Source organism: Acartia tonsa, chromosome 4 (genome assembly GCF_053477335.1).
Source record: "Acartia tonsa isolate MP-2025a chromosome 4, ASM5347733v1, whole genome shotgun sequence".
NCBI classification, from domain to species: domain Eukaryota; kingdom Metazoa; phylum Arthropoda; class Copepoda; order Calanoida; family Acartiidae; genus Acartia; species Acartia tonsa.
In genome coordinates this window covers 29,800,917-29,817,772 of record NC_137263.1, presented here as the reverse complement: position 1 = coordinate 29,817,772, position 16,856 = coordinate 29,800,917, and the positions used below count along the sequence as shown (strand labels likewise).

Sequence of the window (16,856 nt, the reverse complement as noted above, 5' to 3'; positions counted from 1 at the left end):
AATCTGAAATTTTTGGTATTTTATTTATATTTTATAATAAAATTTTATCACATAATAATACATCACAGAAAAATTTAATAATCGGTATAAATTGTGTTTATCAAACACTATTCACTAACGTATGCAATATTTATTTAAAACTAGTACAAAAAATATTAATTGCATTAGTAAAAAATTGACTCATCAAATTTTTTTTACACAAAATAAAATATTTTACATAACTTAATTAAATATTACAGTAGATTAAAAGCTAAATTTAACAAGGATGAAAACATCCATAAAAGTAAAGCTCAACAAAACATTAAGTTGTACAAACGAATAGGTTTTAATTCGTTTAGAGTGTTAGAACAAAAATTTGATGTAAACCAGTCACAGAATTGATTGTAACAGGTTTTTTTAAGTGATGACGTTGTGCCTTATTTTCCAATAAATCTCCAATAAAAAAGCAAAACGACGGGATGATTTCTATCAAGAATCAAAATACACATGTCTAATATGTCCCGATCCTAACTGTAGAAAAGTTTCACTTAATAAATACATCCATCTTATAATAAAAATATCACAATATATTGAAAATATTTAATTCATTCAAAATTATTTCATGAACTATATAAATACCAGATACCTATTTAAAAGAAGACAACCTTAAAATATTGAATGATTATACATTATTTCATTAAAAGGTTTTTTTAGATATTGGCGAAATTTGTTCAAATTACCTAAGTGGTCATAACTTTGCGCGTCAATTTCATTCTGATACAAACAACATCAGCAGATATTAATTTATTTTTTAAGAAACTTTTTTCCAAGATAGAGTCCACCCAAGGCGGCCATAATTCCAAGACTCCATTTTGCATTCTCTGCAAACACGTCTTCTTCAGATTTTATCACATTTTCTGAAGTTTCTGTGTTCCACTTTGTTATAGTTTTGAAGCTCGCCCGCTCCCTTATCCTTAATAAAATGAGTTGTTGGCAAATAGTTATAAAAAAATAATTTTTAAAAAATTCGGGAATACTAGGTAATAGATAAAAAAAAGGTGGAAGGGGGCATTTCATAAACGTCGTGGAAAAATTACCCATAAGATAAAATGTAATTTAAATCTAAGATAAAAATCGTATTATTAAAAAAAATAATGGTTTTTGCTACGAAGTTAATTAGTTTTCGGGCATTTTTAATTATTGAAAATGAATAGAAATATTTTCTAACTTTTTAGTTTTTATCATAATGATTTGCCTATATACATGAACAAAGAATTATTAACTACCACATAGATTGCCCCCCCCCCTCAATTCTAAGAAATGTTACCTGTCGTAATACAAAGTAAGATGAGGCCGAACACCTTCTTTAAATAATGAGTTCTCCATTCCTAACTGCCATAACCGATGCAACACCATTCCTATATTAAAGTTGTTGATAGTTTTAGTTTATAAAATATTTTCATATATTAATTTGATAATTTTTAAGACATTTGCATCAATTTATGTAAAGTACAAGTGAAATGGCAGACAAAATAATAAGGGCTAACTTAATTTATATACATAGCTATACTTGCTTGATTCACTTCACTAAAAGATGCGATTGATAATGAAGATTTTTTTCTTTGAAATATATTTCGTTATGAAGCAGCAGTAGTTACTAATTTATAAATGTTATGGTTGAGATAGATTTATAACTGTTAAAAGTACATAGTTAGTGTCTTGTATATAGATACTTGTATTGCCTGCAGATATACGAATAATAGTTTTTTTTGACAAATTCATTAATTTGGACTTTTCTACGATTAACTGATTAACTGGTTTGATTCGTAAAAAATTTATTCTAAAATATAAAAAAAAAATAGTTGAAACACTCTTTCCGTAGCAGCAGTGAAACAAAATGTCAGTTGCTTCATTTTAATTTCCCCCAACGCGGCTAAAAATTCATTCTCTTTAGGCCTATCTGCAGCAAAATCAAAATACGATGATACGTTGAATACTCTTCAATTAGTTTTATTTACTTACCTAGAAAAATATCTGCAACATTGGGATGTATTCCACCCAACCATATTCCAAGTTTTGTATCCTTGCCAAGGTCAGATTCAAAATAATCCAACAGGGACGACACAGCTGAGAGGGCGGAACTGTACTTATCTAAAAGAAATTCATTTACAATTTATTCAGAGAAGTATTTCAAGAAAAACAGTTTGGCTCTCAAGGTTAAACATTTAAAAACCCAACGAATTTAAAATTATTAAAATATTGATGATATTTGAACCTTGGTCTAAATATTGTTCTGCATTAGAATAATGATTCTCTGTTGTCTGTATGAGTGCCTCTGTTATCACAGGATCTGTACACCTGTTGATAGCATCCTGAAGTCTGGACCCGCGCTCCAGAATATATTTTCGTGACTGCTCCATGAAATCAGGTTCGTGGAAGGGATATCTAAAATACCAAACTAAAAAAGATGCCGAATTTTGTTCAAATGTTAAAAATGCAAGAATTGTTTAATTAAATACCTTAAATGTTACTAAATCTAGAGAAAATATAAATTACCTCAATCTTTTTGTACTCTCCTGATTGAAGGCCAGACCATAAGTAATGAATCCAATAGGAACCTCGTCAAGTTTGCTCAAATAGGTTTCCGAAGCATCTGAACGTACATAGAAATAAATATAAAGGAAGAACAATTCAAAATGTTTAAATCAGCCAAAAAAAATAGCGTCTTTCTGGAATCAAGAATTAGTATTTGGTGGTATCCCTTTTCAAATTTCGCGAGCTGATCCTACCACACGAACCGGCATGCAAATTAGAATATACGGACATGGCAAATAAAAGTATAAATGGACAGGACATTTGCAAGAAAGACTGCAATTTGAAAACTTACCCCGGAATATTTGCTTATCTCCGTATTTCTCCATAAGATAATTTCTTACATTCACTATTCCAATCTCTTTATTCCCATCCTCTGTAACAAGGACAGGTACTGTGCCAAGCGAGTTCACGGCAAGAAATTCCATCCTAAAGTATAAATATGCTATCTTCAGGTTTTATAATACTATATAGGAGGAATTATACTTATCTAAACAAAATATTTGTTTTCAATTTGCTAGCATTAACGGTCTATTGAATGTACCTATGTTATCTTTTACCTCCCTCAAAATTAAGTTTTTGAGTACTTTTAAAAATATTACACCTATTGATGCGGATGTGACACTTTTTGTAATCTTAAAGACTAAGGAATTAAAAGTGTTTATTGCACTGGAATTTGGCATAGCAGTTGCTTTAATAAGGTACAATGTATTGTGGATTTTAAAGAAACGGCGGAGGAACCGTCAAAACCACCGTTCTCTGCTCTTGTTGCTTTTTTCTCTTCAAATTAAACGATTTTCAATAGGTAATTTATATGGAATTTTTATCTAAAATTAGTTTTAATGATTCAAATTGTGAAATTTGATTAGAACGAAAACAAAAAAAGGCAGAAAACGGTTCCGCCGCCGCTTCTTCTTAGGTGCACGTTGTATCGTATTCGGGCAACTGTCATGTCAAATTTCAGTGCTGTAGCTCTTTTTGATAGAGTTCCTCAATGTTTTAGGTTTGGTTAAAAAAGTGCATCATTCGCCTCTCCCCCTTTGATTAAATATGCTGCTTACTTAAACTGGTCCCCAACAAAGAGGTCAACATTGTGAAGATAATATTCAACCTCTAACTCTTTCAACAAAATCTGCACCACCCAACTCGAATACGAGTTAGGATGTGCATATAAATTATACATTTTTACTTTATTTCTGAAAAAAATAGTAATAATATGAGATGGTACTTTAGTACATTAGGTTAAGTAATAAGTATGTTTAGTGATGTTCTAGAATATAATATCATTCTAAAAAGCTGTAACAACCGTCGGGTAAAGAAATTCAAATTGCTGAAGTTAGTCCTTAATCAAAGAGATAAACGATTTGTTATTTGAAATAAGATCTGACAATCAATTTTAAGGCAATGCTTTTCTACAATTACGTTGAATTGGTTTTTAAGTAGCAAATTACTTAGTACGTAAATATGTAAATGTTAAAGTCATCAAATCAATTTCAAACTTCAACAAAGATTCATGTACCAGTCTTTACACTTTTATTCATTTTTGGGGTAGTTTCACGAAAGGCATTTAAACTTAATCTAGTGAACCGCATTTTTTTCCTGGTTAATTGGTTAAACTACATTTATAATGCATATATTTGAAAGAATTTCAATTTTCTACCACGATTTTCAAGTTTTGATATTTTCAGAACTACATGGTAGAAAATTGAAATTCTTTCAACTCTATCCCATATAAATATAGTTTAACCCATTAACTAGCTAAATTAAGCTCAATTTCGTGAAACTACCCCTTTTAGATATTTGAAATGGAACTTTTGTCGAATTTTTTGACACAATTAAGCTTAAACAACGACCATATAAAATATCCTCCTTTTTAAGCATTTTTATTTCATTTTCAAACACTAGGTAAGCTAAATTCAAGCTACTGTACAACATCCCTTCGCGATTAAAAGTTAGGTATGTCACTGTAGTGTTAATGATCATTTTTTATTTTACAAATTTTTTTTGCTTCGCTTTTATGTATGTCACAGTCCTTGATTTTTATTTTAAATTCATTTCTTAAATTGCCTTAAAAATCAATTACGAGATCTAATCAAATTTGCCCCTTCCAACCCCCAACAAGATAAAAATAATGTCAATCAATTACAGAAAATTTTGTTTATTTATCTTTAATATTTCATGTATTTAAGCATTTAATAATGTAGGTACTTTGTCAATTCCGAAAAAAAAACAATTCATAAGTTTATAAGGGGAAAAGTACATATTAAAAAAGTATTAAATCTTGTTTTCTTAAATGATTAAAGAATATTTCCCCAAATAATCTTATAAAAGCTTTTAACAAATTTTGTTTCTTATTATTAATATAAAAATATATATTTCCAAACTTTATCACTTTAATTTGAAAGATGACAAAAAGCAAAGCATTTTGTTAGATTTTGTAAAATTTTCAAACAGCTTTTTTCACCAGAATAGTAGAAATTTACAGGCAATTAAGTTTAATTTGTAAAAAAAAAATTGAGGTCTTAATTGGATTTTAAATAAGAACAATAAAAAAATTTAAATTTAGTATAAGAAAAAAATAAATTTGAATAGGTATTTAAAACATTTACACAAACTTTAAGCCCATATTGAAACAAGTTTAATCTAAATTATGTCATACATATAACATACGCTTTATAAAGCAAAACAGTGACCATTACTCAATCACTTCTAGTAAATATATTTATGTATGTATGTTTACAATATTAAATATGTATTTATTTGTTTAAATTACATCACATGTAACAAATAAATTAAATGTTTAATACCTAACATAAATAATTGTAATGTGATTTATTTTTTTCAAACACAAGTCATTCATTTTTGTCCATTCTTCTTTTTATGGATTTTCACTGGCTATATAAATCTTATTTCCTTCTTTAGTATTTGCAACAAAGAACTACTTATGAACTATTATCGATGTTGTAATGATCTGTGTGGTTGATGGTTTGCATGATAATATGAGGTACCATAGGTTGAGTTAGCTGGCTGTTAATTGTGTTGTTCAAAGCCTCATGGGTCAGCAGTCTTGTCTCATCCTGCAAACATATAAGTCAGGTGGGAAAGTAAGGGAGCGGGTTGCTTCTGAGAAAGAGAGAGAGAGAGGGGACAATGGGCTGTTTATTATACTAGTCCCCAAAGTTTTATAAAAAAAAGTTTCTTATTCGTTCGCTTCAAAACTTTGGGGACCTAAAATGAATATTGATTGATTCATTCATTAAGTTGAGTGTCCAAACGTTTCAAACACTAATTGTGATAGTGATATACAGAAGGGGTAATTTTGTGTATCATCATTTATAGGCCATTGTTGTATTCCTTTAGATCCCTGTGATTGCTTACAAAATATTTTTTTTCTTGAATCAATATAGAAATGACTATTTTAGTTTTTAAGCATAAAAATCTAGTCAAGATACCTCAAAAAGTTTAAAAATCAGAGATAAAAATCTTTCCCAATTTTTTTTTACCATAATAAATGTATGTATTAAGTTGCGGAGCAGCCAAACTTCTATCTATATAACTTTACCTCTTCGTTAAGAGCATCCATGCTTGTGATGATAGATTTAACAAGAATTAATCTCTCTAGCACACAAGAAGCACTAAGTCTTGCCTCTGCGTCGTGGTCCCAACACTCTTCAACTAAAACATCAAATAATATTTATGACGAATTCTGGTAAGTAAGGGTGTATTTAAAAAGAGACATTTGACAAGGATAAATATCGAAAATAAACGACTTTAATTCAATTAAAAAGAAAGTTCTAATCCAGAATTTTATTTATAAGATCTTTTAGATAAGAAAGGGGGGGGGGGGGTTAATGCAACCATCTCGTAATCAATGTATAAATGGCACTTAAAATTCGAATTTTGATCTGAAATTTTGCATGAGTAATCCTTGGTAGATCTATTTTCCCTAAATCGAACAAAAAGTTGAAAAAGTAACGGCTAACGGCTCAGCCGTTTAGTCGATTTTTGGCTATTTTTAGGGCAAATCTGTCATAAATTACGTAGAAATCAACTTTTTGGAACATATTTTTGCTTTAAATCATGTGAAATGATACAAAAAAAACTTTTTTTCGATTTCTAGTACCAGCAACTACCGGCTAGAACGTTTAGGAGCGGAAAAGAGCATTATGTGGAGAGAGGTTTCATGATGGATTTCGCTTGAAAATACCCAACAAATGGCTAAACAGCTGAGCCGCCAGCCGTTAGCCGCTACTTTTCCAACTTTTTGTTCGATTTAGGGAAAATAGACCTACCAAGGAATACTCATGCAAAATTTCAGATCAAAATTCGAATTCTAAGTGCCATTTATACATTGATTACGAGATGGTTGCATTAAACCCCCCACCCCTTTTTTGTAAGCAATGCTAATATTGATTGTATGTTTGTTTACTTAAGGACATCGGTAATAAATCAATTTAAACTTTGTTATTAATCTCATAAAGATCCCATACTTACTTGTCTCACATAAAATTGAAAGTGCTTCATGTTTTCTCCACACCTCTTTGATTTCTGGTCTCACCTAAACAAATATCAATTGAGAAATTGATCATTTAATCATTTGAATTTAAGATAGTGCGACGTGTTTTGATGAGAAAAATTTTAAAATTTCAAATTTTTTTACCTATCCTATTTTAAATACTTGCGTTACATACCTTTCGATTTACAACAAGATCTGAAATTTCTTCAAGTGTGGGATGTTGAGTTGCCTCTGCCTCAAATGGAAGCTTATACGGTGTGACAGTTCCGATATCACGGCAACGTGTGGCAACCTCCCATAGAACCAAACCGCACGCGTACATGTCAATCCTGAGGAAGGCATCTCTGGAGAAGTTGATGGCACCCTCCAGGACTTCTGGTGCCATGTACCGCCTAGTTCCCACCTGGCCGTGTGTGTCGCCTACAATCTCGTTTGGCTTGAACTGCAGGGCCAGACCAAAATCACCAATGCAGGCTGTTCCGTCAGATCTTATCAGCACATTCTTGGATTTAAAGTCCCGATGGGCAATCGCAGGTTTAATGCCAGATCCGCGCTGGCATGGTATTTCAGTGTGCAAGTGGGTCAAGCCGCTGGCAATTCCCAGGCTGATCTTGCACAAGTCATCAAGACTGACAGTGTTCAGCTTCAGGAAGTCGCACAGGGATCCTTGCTCGTGGAAGGCTGTGATAAGCCAGAACTCCATCTGCAGCCCGTCACCTCTCTTGTCAACACCGATGAATTTTAGAACATTCTCGTGGGACATCTGTGGCAGGTTGTAGATCTCCTGCTCAGCGAACCAGGATTGTTTGTCTTGGAGAGGAAATATTTTTATAGCGGCCTTTTCGTCACCGACCATTCCCTTCCAAACTGCACCAAATCTACCGCGTGCTTTGATCTCGATCAGTTGAACGGACCTAGACGAAAGATTTTAAAGATTTGAAGAAAATATATTTGGTGCATTATTTGCCAAATGTACCACTTTTCTGCACTACCTCTCCGATTTTGTTAATACTCTATATTTTGGTTCGTTGGGTGATTCAAGGATGCTGGATGGCCAAAAAAAAGTTTCAGAGTCCCTGGATGTCTAGATATCTAGCTATCTATGAAGGTAGGTAACAAAAATTTAAAAAACACCCATTTTTTCACAAATTTAAAAATTAATTTTTTCATCAATCTTACATCCAACCTAAACATTTTATACACCAAAATGATCGTTTATTCATGTAAAAAGCGCACATAATGCTATTTTGGCCAAAACTCTAATTTTACAGGGTGTCCAACAAAAAGTGTATTTTGGATATCTAGCGTAATACCCAAAATACCTGTCCGAAAAAAATCATTTTTTTTGGCTTAAATCCTGTGTTTTATCTGTGGGCATATGTGATATATAACGATTCGGAGGACCCGGGACTATAAGGTTGTCAAATTTCATTTTGGAACACCCTGTAAATGTGATTTTTGTGTCTGTAGAGCTAAAACTTGGTCCAAATTGGCTATTTTTTTCAAATTACTCTAATATGTGTCTTAGTATGTTTGGCCATAGTGTTTTCTGACCAGATCAATATTTTCCTATTTTTTGGACACCCTGTATTTTCAAAAAAAGAGAAAAAAAAATTTTGTTTTTTTTTAAATTTTTTTCTATTTTTAAGTTACTTAAAACTGTCATCTAGATACAGATTTTGACTAATAACAATAATATTTGCCTATTTTACAAATTTTTACACTTTTGGGACACCCTGTGCATGTTTTTGAAAAATGATGGTTTTTGCCCATTTTTGGGAGGAAGGAGTCGTTTTAAGGCCATAGACTATTTCTTCATTTTTGTAGAACTTTTCAAGATACATTATTTGTTATTTATGCAAAAAGCGCAAAAACCGAACCGTTTTGCCGTTATTCACTGCCAAAGGCGGAATTTTTTACGTTTTTTGCCGTTCCCGAGAATTTAATGCGCATTTTAGGTAGGAAGACGTTGATTTTTCAAGATTACTCTGAAATACTTTTATTTAGGAAATTTAATTTTCTAAAATTCATATAGTCAAATTTTTTGTGCAGCTAACAGTTTATCGTCGAGATGGATTTAAATTGTTAAAACAAGAAAATGAAGTGTATATAATATAAATAATTGCTATAACATAAGTAATAAAAGAAACATAAATCATGTGCATTTGAAATTCCTTTTGACAAAAATCGGTTGGATATACAAAAAATTTTACTTCACATGAAATTAAGTAAAATAAAATGCCTAAATAAAAGTATTTCACAGATATCTTGAAAAATCAACGTCTTCCTACCTAAAATGCGCATTAAATCCTCGGGAACGGCAAAAAACGTAAAAAATTCCGCCTTTGGCAGTGAATAACGGCAAAACGGTTCGGTTTTTGCGCTTTTTGCATAAATAACAAATGATGTATCTTGAAAAGTTCTACAAAAATGAAGAAATAGTCTATGGCCTTAAAACGACTCCTTCCTCCCAAAAATGGGCAAAAACCATCATTTTTCAAAAACATGCACAGGGTGTCCCAAAAGTGTAAAAATTTGTAAAATAGGCAAATATTATTGTTATTAGTCAAAATCTGTATCTAGATGACAGTTTTAAGTAACTTAAAAATAGAAAAAAATTTAAAAAAAAACAAAATTTTTTTTTCTCTTTTTTTGAAAATACAGGGTGTCCAAAAAATAGGAAAATATTGATCTGGTCAGAAAACACTATGGCCAAACATACTAAGACACATATTAGAGTAATTTGAAAAAAATAGCCAATTTGGACCAAGTTTTAGCTCTACAGACACAAAAATCACATTTACAGGGTGTTCCAAAATGAAATTTGACAACCTTATAGTCCCGGGTCCTCCGAATCGTTATATACCACATATGCCCACAGATAAAACACAGGATTTAAGCCAAAAAAAAATGATTTTTTTCGGACAGGTATTTTGGGTTTTACGCTAGATATCCAAAATACACTTTTTGTTGGACACCCTGTAAAATTAGAGTTTTGGCCAAAATAGCATTATGTGCGCTTTTTACATGAATAAACGATCATTTTGGTGTATAAAATGTATAGGTTGGATGTAAGATTGATGAAAAAATTAATTTTTAAAATTGTGAAAAAATGGGTGTTTTTTAAATTTTTGTTACCTACCTTCATAGATAGCTAGATATCTAGACATCCAGGGACTCTGAAACTTTTTTTTTGGCCATCCAGCATCCTTGAATCACCCAACGGACCAAAGTATAGAGTATTAACAAAATCGTAGAGGTAGTGCAGAAAAGTGGTAGGTACATTTGGCAAATAATGCACCATTTATATAATATTAGAAAATTCAAATGATGTTACACCTTAAATTACTGATAAGAATTATATCAATACAACAAAAGTCGAAAGCGAAAAAATCAATATCACCATCTGTAAAATAAAATTAATACTTGTGAATAAAAGTAGGGCTTGGTGGAGTAACTGGAGATTCTTCACTTTGGGATAATGAATTAAACTGTGCACTCTTCTTCTGTCTATAGATATAGGCTCCTGCCAGACCAATAACCAATAGGACCAGCACAGGTACAGCAGAGTACAGTGGCAGGTAGAATTGGCTGGACACCTGTTGTTGAGCGGGCACACTGGGTGGGCTGGTCACCTGAACAGTTGGTACCCAGCGGAAGTCCTTGTTACAGTTGTCGCCAGAACAGCAGCAGAACATGTGGTTTTTACCCGGGCTTTCCTCAACGCATTCCGTCTGCTCTCGACAATGGTCCTAAAAATAGTTATTCTTTGAAACATTATCTTGTTTTTTTTATGTCCTTGACTCCTTATACTTATAGGATAGTTTAAAAATCTGAATTTTGCTAGAAACAAGTATAATGAACGGTGTATTTGATATACATTGTTACGGGAACATAATAAAAATCATTAAAATTTTCAATAGAACTCATTAAAAGTTAATTCTTTAAGTTTTAGATAATAAAGCACATAACTGAAGCAGTTTTAATTGCAAAACTTTTGAATAAGTTCAATTTAATAACTCAACAAAATTTGAAAGAAGATAATTATGAAACCATGTAGATAGGTAATCTATTCATCATTTAAAATAAGTATTCAAAAAAATTCCATTTCAAAGTTTTATTCTTAAAATTATTGATCTTTGATTTAAAAATGGTAAAAAAAAGGGAAACAGGGTTTTAACACATAAAAAAATATTTAAACCTCTTTTTTTTTGTAAAATACAAACAGTCAAAATGCATAATAAAAATATAAAGTTTTCAGCAAATAGATAATATTTTTTCTTCGTGTGTCTAATCCCTTACATCCCTGGCGAGATAAGAAAATATGTACCTGAGTGCCAGCATGGTTGGTGATACACCCCTGGTTCTTTATAATATATGTGTCAGGTTCAGTTCCATTCTGCCACACTGTGTAGCAGAACACCTCGTGTGACGGGTCTGCATCTGGCTCATCATAACAATTGCGAGAGGTAAAACAATCTGTGTGGTTGTCACTTTTCTAGAAAAAAATATATAAATAATATACCGCTCAACATATCTATTTTTTGGGGGGGAAAGCAGGCGGGATTTTTTTGCTCAACTAAAAAATAAACACGATTGATAACATCTCAACATAGAGAAGCACAATAAAGAATTTTATAAAAAATCACAAAATCTCATTTTTTTATATATTAGAATTTTATATTTTTTAGACTGACATACTGACTGACCAAATAAGAAGTAGCTTACCTTAGCACAACTAGGATCATAGAACATACAGTTGACATTATCATTTATAACTTTACAATCAACTAGTGAACAGACAACCAATAGGTTTATAACAACTCTTTTCACATTGATCTTCATCATTTAAATTAAATATAAGTTCTTTTTATAATTAAATGTTTTATTGTCACTTATGAATTAGATTATTATCTGTTTATATAGCATCAGATGATCTTCAAAGTTTGTTTAATTTTGATTGTTATCCTGTAGCAAATACTTAATAAGCTTAGATATTTTTGCAATTAAATACCTACCCATATTTCAGGGACATTTTGTTCCTTTTTAAAAACAAGGATGAAAACATTCATAAGTAGCGAAGCTCAAAAATTATGAATGGATAAAGAGAAAAAAATTAATATAAAGCAGTGTCATACAATAAACATTTAACAAGATAAAATAGGTAAAACAAGAAACAATTAAAATCACGCAACCTTCAAAATCACTAAAACTTAAAAATCTAGGAATCGATCTAGCACCCTAAATAACAGACAGATGGACAAAACAATGTATAGATTAGATGGGCATATGCCATAGAAATCTTCACAAAAATTTCAGCTGACTATCTTGTATAGGAGCCGAGAAAATCTCGGACTGACTGACTGACGGACAAAGTGAATTTTAGAGTAGCTTCGCACTAAAAACTACAATCGAAGAGACAAACATTATCTCTATTACAGTTTCCTTATCCAAAAATCTTTATAGTTTAAATAAGAAATTCTTTCCAACATTTCCTTGTAGTTTATCATGCTTGTAAATGGAATTTAATGTTTTTAAAATTTTCTTTGCTCTGGAATGGTCTAAGCTAAATTTTGATCATGAATACAAAAGTGGAAGCTTATTAAGTATATGTTCCTGAGCTTCTAGATTAATATCCTCATCATCTTCATCCTCGTGATCACTCTCACTATCCTCGTCCTCGTCCTAAATAATCAGGGTTCTAGATTTTCCATTATTCCGCAAAGGGGAGTTGCGTGGCGGATGTGCCTTAATTTCAAAGGAACTCATCCAACAAATAGTTACAGCGCTGAAATAAGGCAAGGCAATTGCTTTAATGTAGTACAACATGGAACAACCATTAAAGTGGAACCTCTGCTCCAACTAAAAACCGCTGTTTCTTGCCGATTTTTTTGTTTGCCTTTTCTCGCCAAATTATACAATTGTGAATTATTTGAGACAAACTAATTCTTTTTAAAAGCTCTTTTATATTTTCCCTCGACACTCTACTTTTCTGAGAAAAGGAAAAAAATTCTGTTTGATCCAAAGGGATGTCAAGTAGGGCTTTTTATGGCTTCATTAGATATAAAAAGAAGTGGACTGTCAATTAAGCTGCGTTATTACCTCCTCTTCCTCTGGTTCGTTGAATGTTTCAGCGCTGGTTTTACCAATGGGAGTTATATCTTTGCCTCGACGGGACACCAGGATCATGTGCTGAAAATAAATACAATAACAACAAGGAAGATAACATCCATAAGTAGCAAAGCATACAAAAATCGTAGGTGGATGGTGTGATTCAAAGAGAAGCCAAGAAAATGATATTTCCCCCCATAGAGTTAGGGACTGAAGGACAGACAGTGAATTATAGAGTAGCTTCGCTTTTTAAAAAGTTTAATGCTTAAGACTTCGACAGTTTGTTAAATTTGTGAAGATAAGATACACGTTTAAATTGCCGATATGACAAGAATATGTTTTTCAAGTGTTGCTTAATTTAATACTACTTGGTAGAAACTTCTTTCTAAAATACCTATCTATGACTTATAAATTTAGTTAGGTTTATTTTCAACAAGAAAAAATATGTGGATTAATCATCTTCAAATGAAATTCATAAAACTCGCATTTAAATATTTTGTCCATTTTCTAAATGAATGAGAGAAAAAGAAAATGTGAAACCTGGGCATGATCATTCTCTTCTTTCACAATTATTGCTTCTTCATCAATTGGTCTGAAAAAAAATAATCTGCAATAAATACATAAATCTTTTTTTCTTGGGAAAATCATATGTTTCATTAAAGTATAACTTATAGTTTACTTTTCCATGCAATTATCTTGTACAAAATTATTGTAGATGGGTGTTTTAGTGACAGATGAACTCATATTTTCCCACAATAGACAACTGTATTAAATTCTGTCTTTTGCGGTCTGAAACATCGGCTTTTTCTTAGGTCAATTATTTGAAAGTAGGTACATTTCACTAATGTATTTAAATGACACTTACTGTTAAATTAGTTACAAATCTTTCGATATAAGCTCTGTTAAATGAATTTAAAACAAAAACCCATCATTTTTTACAAACATTTGATTTTTATCCTATTTGGCACTTTTTAAACCAATATAATGCACTTAATTAAACATCCTCTTCAGAGTTATCTATGATCCCATAGTTTGACCTTATATAGTGACAAGTCAAGCTATAACTGCAATGATGATGCTCTAATAGTAAAATCTCTGACTCATTCTACTTTTACTATTAATGCAAGGTGGTTAAAAAAACTATTAATTAAAATTATTTTGAATCAATACATTACAATCATTACAGCACAAACAACCGAATAGTACTTTAATGAAAAAAAGAAAGGTTCAGAAAATCTTGTTTTATATTGATCAAAAGTGAAGTAAAAGCAAAACTTTTTAAACAAATAATTCGCAATAATTCATTGCGAAACAGAAAATTTGTGTTCCCACAGAGGCTAGAGGCTTGGGTACAACTTCTAGGCGCAATTTGGTTGGTTTGAATTCAGATGAAACTGTTCAGTGTTATCAAACTCTTCTAAATTCATACATATAAAATGTGAAAGTGACTTTGGTATCTTTAATAACGTTGATTTTAGGCCGGACTACAATAAACTTAGTTTCTTTTTAGTGTTGGTATCTCACTAAGAAAGTAAATATGATAGCTTTATAGAGTATATAATTAAAAACACCCTTATTTGAATATGCTAACAATGACATCATTTTGAGTGCGTACATAACATATTAGATCCTATCTGTGCCTAGTCTAATTATTTCTGTTGATATAATCAGTATATTGGCGCCTAATAACATCAACACAATAGTGGTGACATACAAATCAAAACTTTTTAGGCATGTGCATCCGTCACGAACATAGACGGCTGTTAGGAAGTGAAGCTAAAATTAAATATCTTCCCTCTACTTTTTCCTAGCTATATAAGACAAAAGAATGTATTTGAAGTAGGTTGGGGGGGGGGGGGGGGTGGCTTTCCTTTGCAAATTTCAGAGAAACAGGAGATGTATACTTGAAAGTATTTTAAAATGTTTAGTTTAACTAAAATAAACATTTTTAGAACATACAATATACCAAAATATGTACCCAACTACTACTAACCCCGCTAAAAAACTCAAGCTACTTCCATTTTTTAGGATAAAATAATGTGCAATTACCTATCAACTCCAAACCAAAGTGGATCTGTGATTCTTGGCAAGAGTGAGGGGGTCAGCAATGTACTTGTACTCCAGGACATTTCAACATCTATATCACTAGTTACCAACTTACATCAAGAAGTGTACCATAAAATATCTGAAAAAAGAATACAACACGTGTTAGTTGTTTAGTTTTAAAAACCTATTTTTTTACAATTAAGAGAAAATCTTTATAAAAATATTACTGGAGGAATTAGCATTATTTTTGAGTTGTATTTCATATTTATTAATGAAAAATGTTACAAAATTTAGAAAATAGAAAAATTTGTGAATATTTGAGGTGCTGTAATGAGTGTATAATGTAAATACTATCAAGTATTGAGGTACCTAACTATTATGTATTAATTTAACTATAAAGAACATCGATAGAAAGAAAAACATATACAAAATTACAATTTTTAAAGACAATAAAATAAGTCTTCATTAAATATATATAATACTTGAAACACACTAGTATATGAATAACAATTACAATTTGTTAATACAATTTGTCATAAGATTCCATACAAGATTAGTATCTGTATATTAATTGTATGTTAAATTATAATAATATAATATAAATGTTGGCTAGAATCATCATAAAGAAAGAGATCGCTTTATCCACAGAGGCAGATGTCGGCGGGCTAACCGGAAAACTTGTCTCACGTTGTTGATGACCAGCCAACCAAAAGCGGAAGGATGGCGGAGTATGTTGGCAGTTAGGGTAACAGGAATAAGGATTAAATGGAGAGAGGTTCTTAGGGAAAACCGTCACAAAACGGCGCAGCTGGACTTTTCTCTGAAAAAAAAGAATTGTTTTAGTATTATTTTAATACCTCTACGTAAAGAAATAGCTGTAGCAAACAAGTGTTTTTCTTCCGGATTTTAACAAATAGACAACGCAATGATTTTCTGATTTATTTTGCTTATTGGTTATACCTTGATAAAATAAATTTTGTTTTTATATTATTCAAACCTTAATAAAGACCTTTGGCACCTAGGATTGCGTTAATAAAAAATATTTAAGCCTATAAGACTAATCCAATTTACGGACCTTTTCAGTTTTCTTTCTTTTCAACATTAAGAAAAACTATAAATATAACAGTATTTATACGAGAGGGTTTTTTCCAACCTTCAAGCTTCACACCAATTTGTAACAATAATCAACTTACTGCATTCATAAAATGGAACAATCGAAAATAAAAATGCTTAGTACTGTGAACAAAAAACATACCTAAATGGATTTGAATGATTTCTGCCCTGGAATCCGTGGACAAGGCAATCTTCTCCTTCTTGCTCTAACACATACTTCTAACAAAGAATTGTATTCTTTAATAATAATCATTTTATACACATTGAATACTCTAAATTATTATTGACATTGAAATCCCAATGAAAATAAAAATCTTTGTGCAAAAAAAAAGATTTAAGATGCAATATTTAGATATCTAAATTTTTGGAATAGTTAATCATCGACGCAATGCAAAATTCATTGAAATGTTGCAAAATCTCCGAATAAACTCGGAAAAATCGCGGAAATTTAAAATATAATTAATAGGCTTTGAATTTAAGTTTTTTTTCATATTAATAT

General features: G+C 31.2%; 4 protein-coding genes and 1 long non-coding RNA gene across 5 annotated transcripts in view; all 5 read right to left on the bottom strand.

Moving 5' to 3' along the window:
• Window positions 1–2: 2 nt before the first annotated feature.
• Gdap1 (ganglioside induced differentiation associated protein 1) lies at window positions 3–3,764 on the bottom strand. Its single transcript, XM_080157417.1, has 7 exons — window positions 3,633–3,764; window positions 2,867–3,000; window positions 2,536–2,632; window positions 2,255–2,424; window positions 2,002–2,130; window positions 1,307–1,397; window positions 3–952 (listed from the first exon to the last, which is right to left on the bottom strand). Exons 1-7 carry the CDS (start codon window positions 3,752–3,754, stop codon window positions 784–786), a joined length of 912 nt encoding a protein of 303 aa, XP_080013543.1. The 5' UTR covers window positions 3,755–3,764; the 3' UTR covers window positions 3–783.
• A 949-nt stretch (window positions 3,765–4,713) lies between these two features.
• On the bottom strand, window positions 4,714–5,243 carry LOC145316723 (uncharacterized). The gene is made up of 2 exons (XR_013878660.1): window positions 4,911–5,243; window positions 4,714–4,778 (listed from the first exon to the last, which is right to left on the bottom strand). It is a non-coding gene; the product is annotated as an uncharacterized LOC145316723 (long non-coding RNA).
• Window positions 5,244–5,302: 59 nt separating this feature from the next.
• LOC145316705 (activin receptor type-2A-like) lies at window positions 5,303–11,955 on the bottom strand. Its single transcript, XM_080157408.1, has 7 exons — window positions 11,816–11,955; window positions 11,418–11,585; window positions 10,514–10,839; window positions 7,263–8,001; window positions 7,066–7,129; window positions 6,134–6,246; window positions 5,303–5,648 (listed from the first exon to the last, which is right to left on the bottom strand). The coding sequence occupies exons 1-7, from the start codon at window positions 11,933–11,935 to the stop codon at window positions 5,514–5,516; spliced, it is 1,665 nt and encodes a 554-aa protein (XP_080013534.1). The 5' UTR covers window positions 11,936–11,955; the 3' UTR covers window positions 5,303–5,513.
• LOC145316721 (anaphase-promoting complex subunit 15B-like) lies at window positions 11,917–15,393 on the bottom strand. The gene is made up of 5 exons (XM_080157432.1): window positions 15,248–15,393; window positions 13,739–13,790; window positions 13,190–13,279; window positions 12,707–12,772; window positions 11,917–12,058 (listed from the first exon to the last, which is right to left on the bottom strand). The coding sequence occupies exons 1-5, from the start codon at window positions 15,325–15,327 to the stop codon at window positions 12,038–12,040; spliced, it is 309 nt and encodes a 102-aa protein (XP_080013558.1). The 5' UTR covers window positions 15,328–15,393; the 3' UTR covers window positions 11,917–12,037.
• Window positions 15,383–16,856, bottom strand: part of LOC145316722 (guanine nucleotide-binding protein subunit gamma-1-like) — a 116,387-nt gene continuing 114,913 nt past the window's right edge. Inside the window, exons 4-5 of the mRNA XM_080157433.1 lie at window positions 16,500–16,576; window positions 15,383–16,064 (exon numbers count right to left, since the gene is read on the bottom strand). The gene's annotated coding sequence lies outside the window, so the exon portion shown is untranslated. The remainder of the gene's footprint in view (window positions 16,065–16,499; window positions 16,577–16,856) is intronic.

What these genes read in the sequence shown, in the direction of transcription:
- Gdap1 (XM_080157417.1), bottom strand. Translation starts at nt 3,754, where the DNA reads ATGTATAATTTATATGCACATCCTAACTCGTATTCGAGTTGGGTGGTG. An exon ending in AGATAAGCAAATATTCCGGG is followed by an intron (nt 2,633 to 2,866) that starts GTAAGTTTTCAA and finishes ATGTACGTTCAG; the next exon opens with ATGCTTCGGAAACCTATTTG. An exon ending in TGTTGCAGATATTTTTCTAG is followed by an intron (nt 1,398 to 2,001) that starts GTAAGTAAATAA and finishes ACTTTAATATAG; the next exon opens with GAATGGTGTTGCATCGGTTA.
- LOC145316705 (XM_080157408.1), bottom strand. Translation starts at nt 11,935, where the DNA reads ATGATGAAGATCAATGTGAAAAGAGTTGTTATAAACCTATTGGTTGTC. An exon ending in ATCTTGTTGTAAATCGAAAG is followed by an intron (nt 7,130 to 7,262) that starts GTATGTAACGCA and finishes ATATTTGTTTAG; the next exon opens with GTGAGACCAGAAATCAAAGA. An exon ending in TGGATGCTCTTAACGAAGAG is followed by an intron (nt 5,649 to 6,133) that starts GTAAAGTTATAT and finishes ATATGTTTGCAG; the next exon opens with GATGAGACAAGACTGCTGAC.
- LOC145316721 (XM_080157432.1), bottom strand. Translation starts at nt 15,327, where the DNA reads ATGTCCTGGAGTACAAGTACATTGCTGACCCCCTCACTCTTGCCAAGA. An exon ending in CTTTGGTTTGGAGTTGATAG is followed by an intron (nt 13,791 to 15,247) that starts GTAATTGCACAT and finishes ATTTTTTTTCAG; the next exon opens with ACCAATTGATGAAGAAGCAA. An exon ending in ACGAACCAGAGGAAGAGGAG is followed by an intron (nt 12,773 to 13,189) that starts GTAATAACGCAG and finishes CTGATTATTTAG; the next exon opens with GACGAGGACGAGGATAGTGA.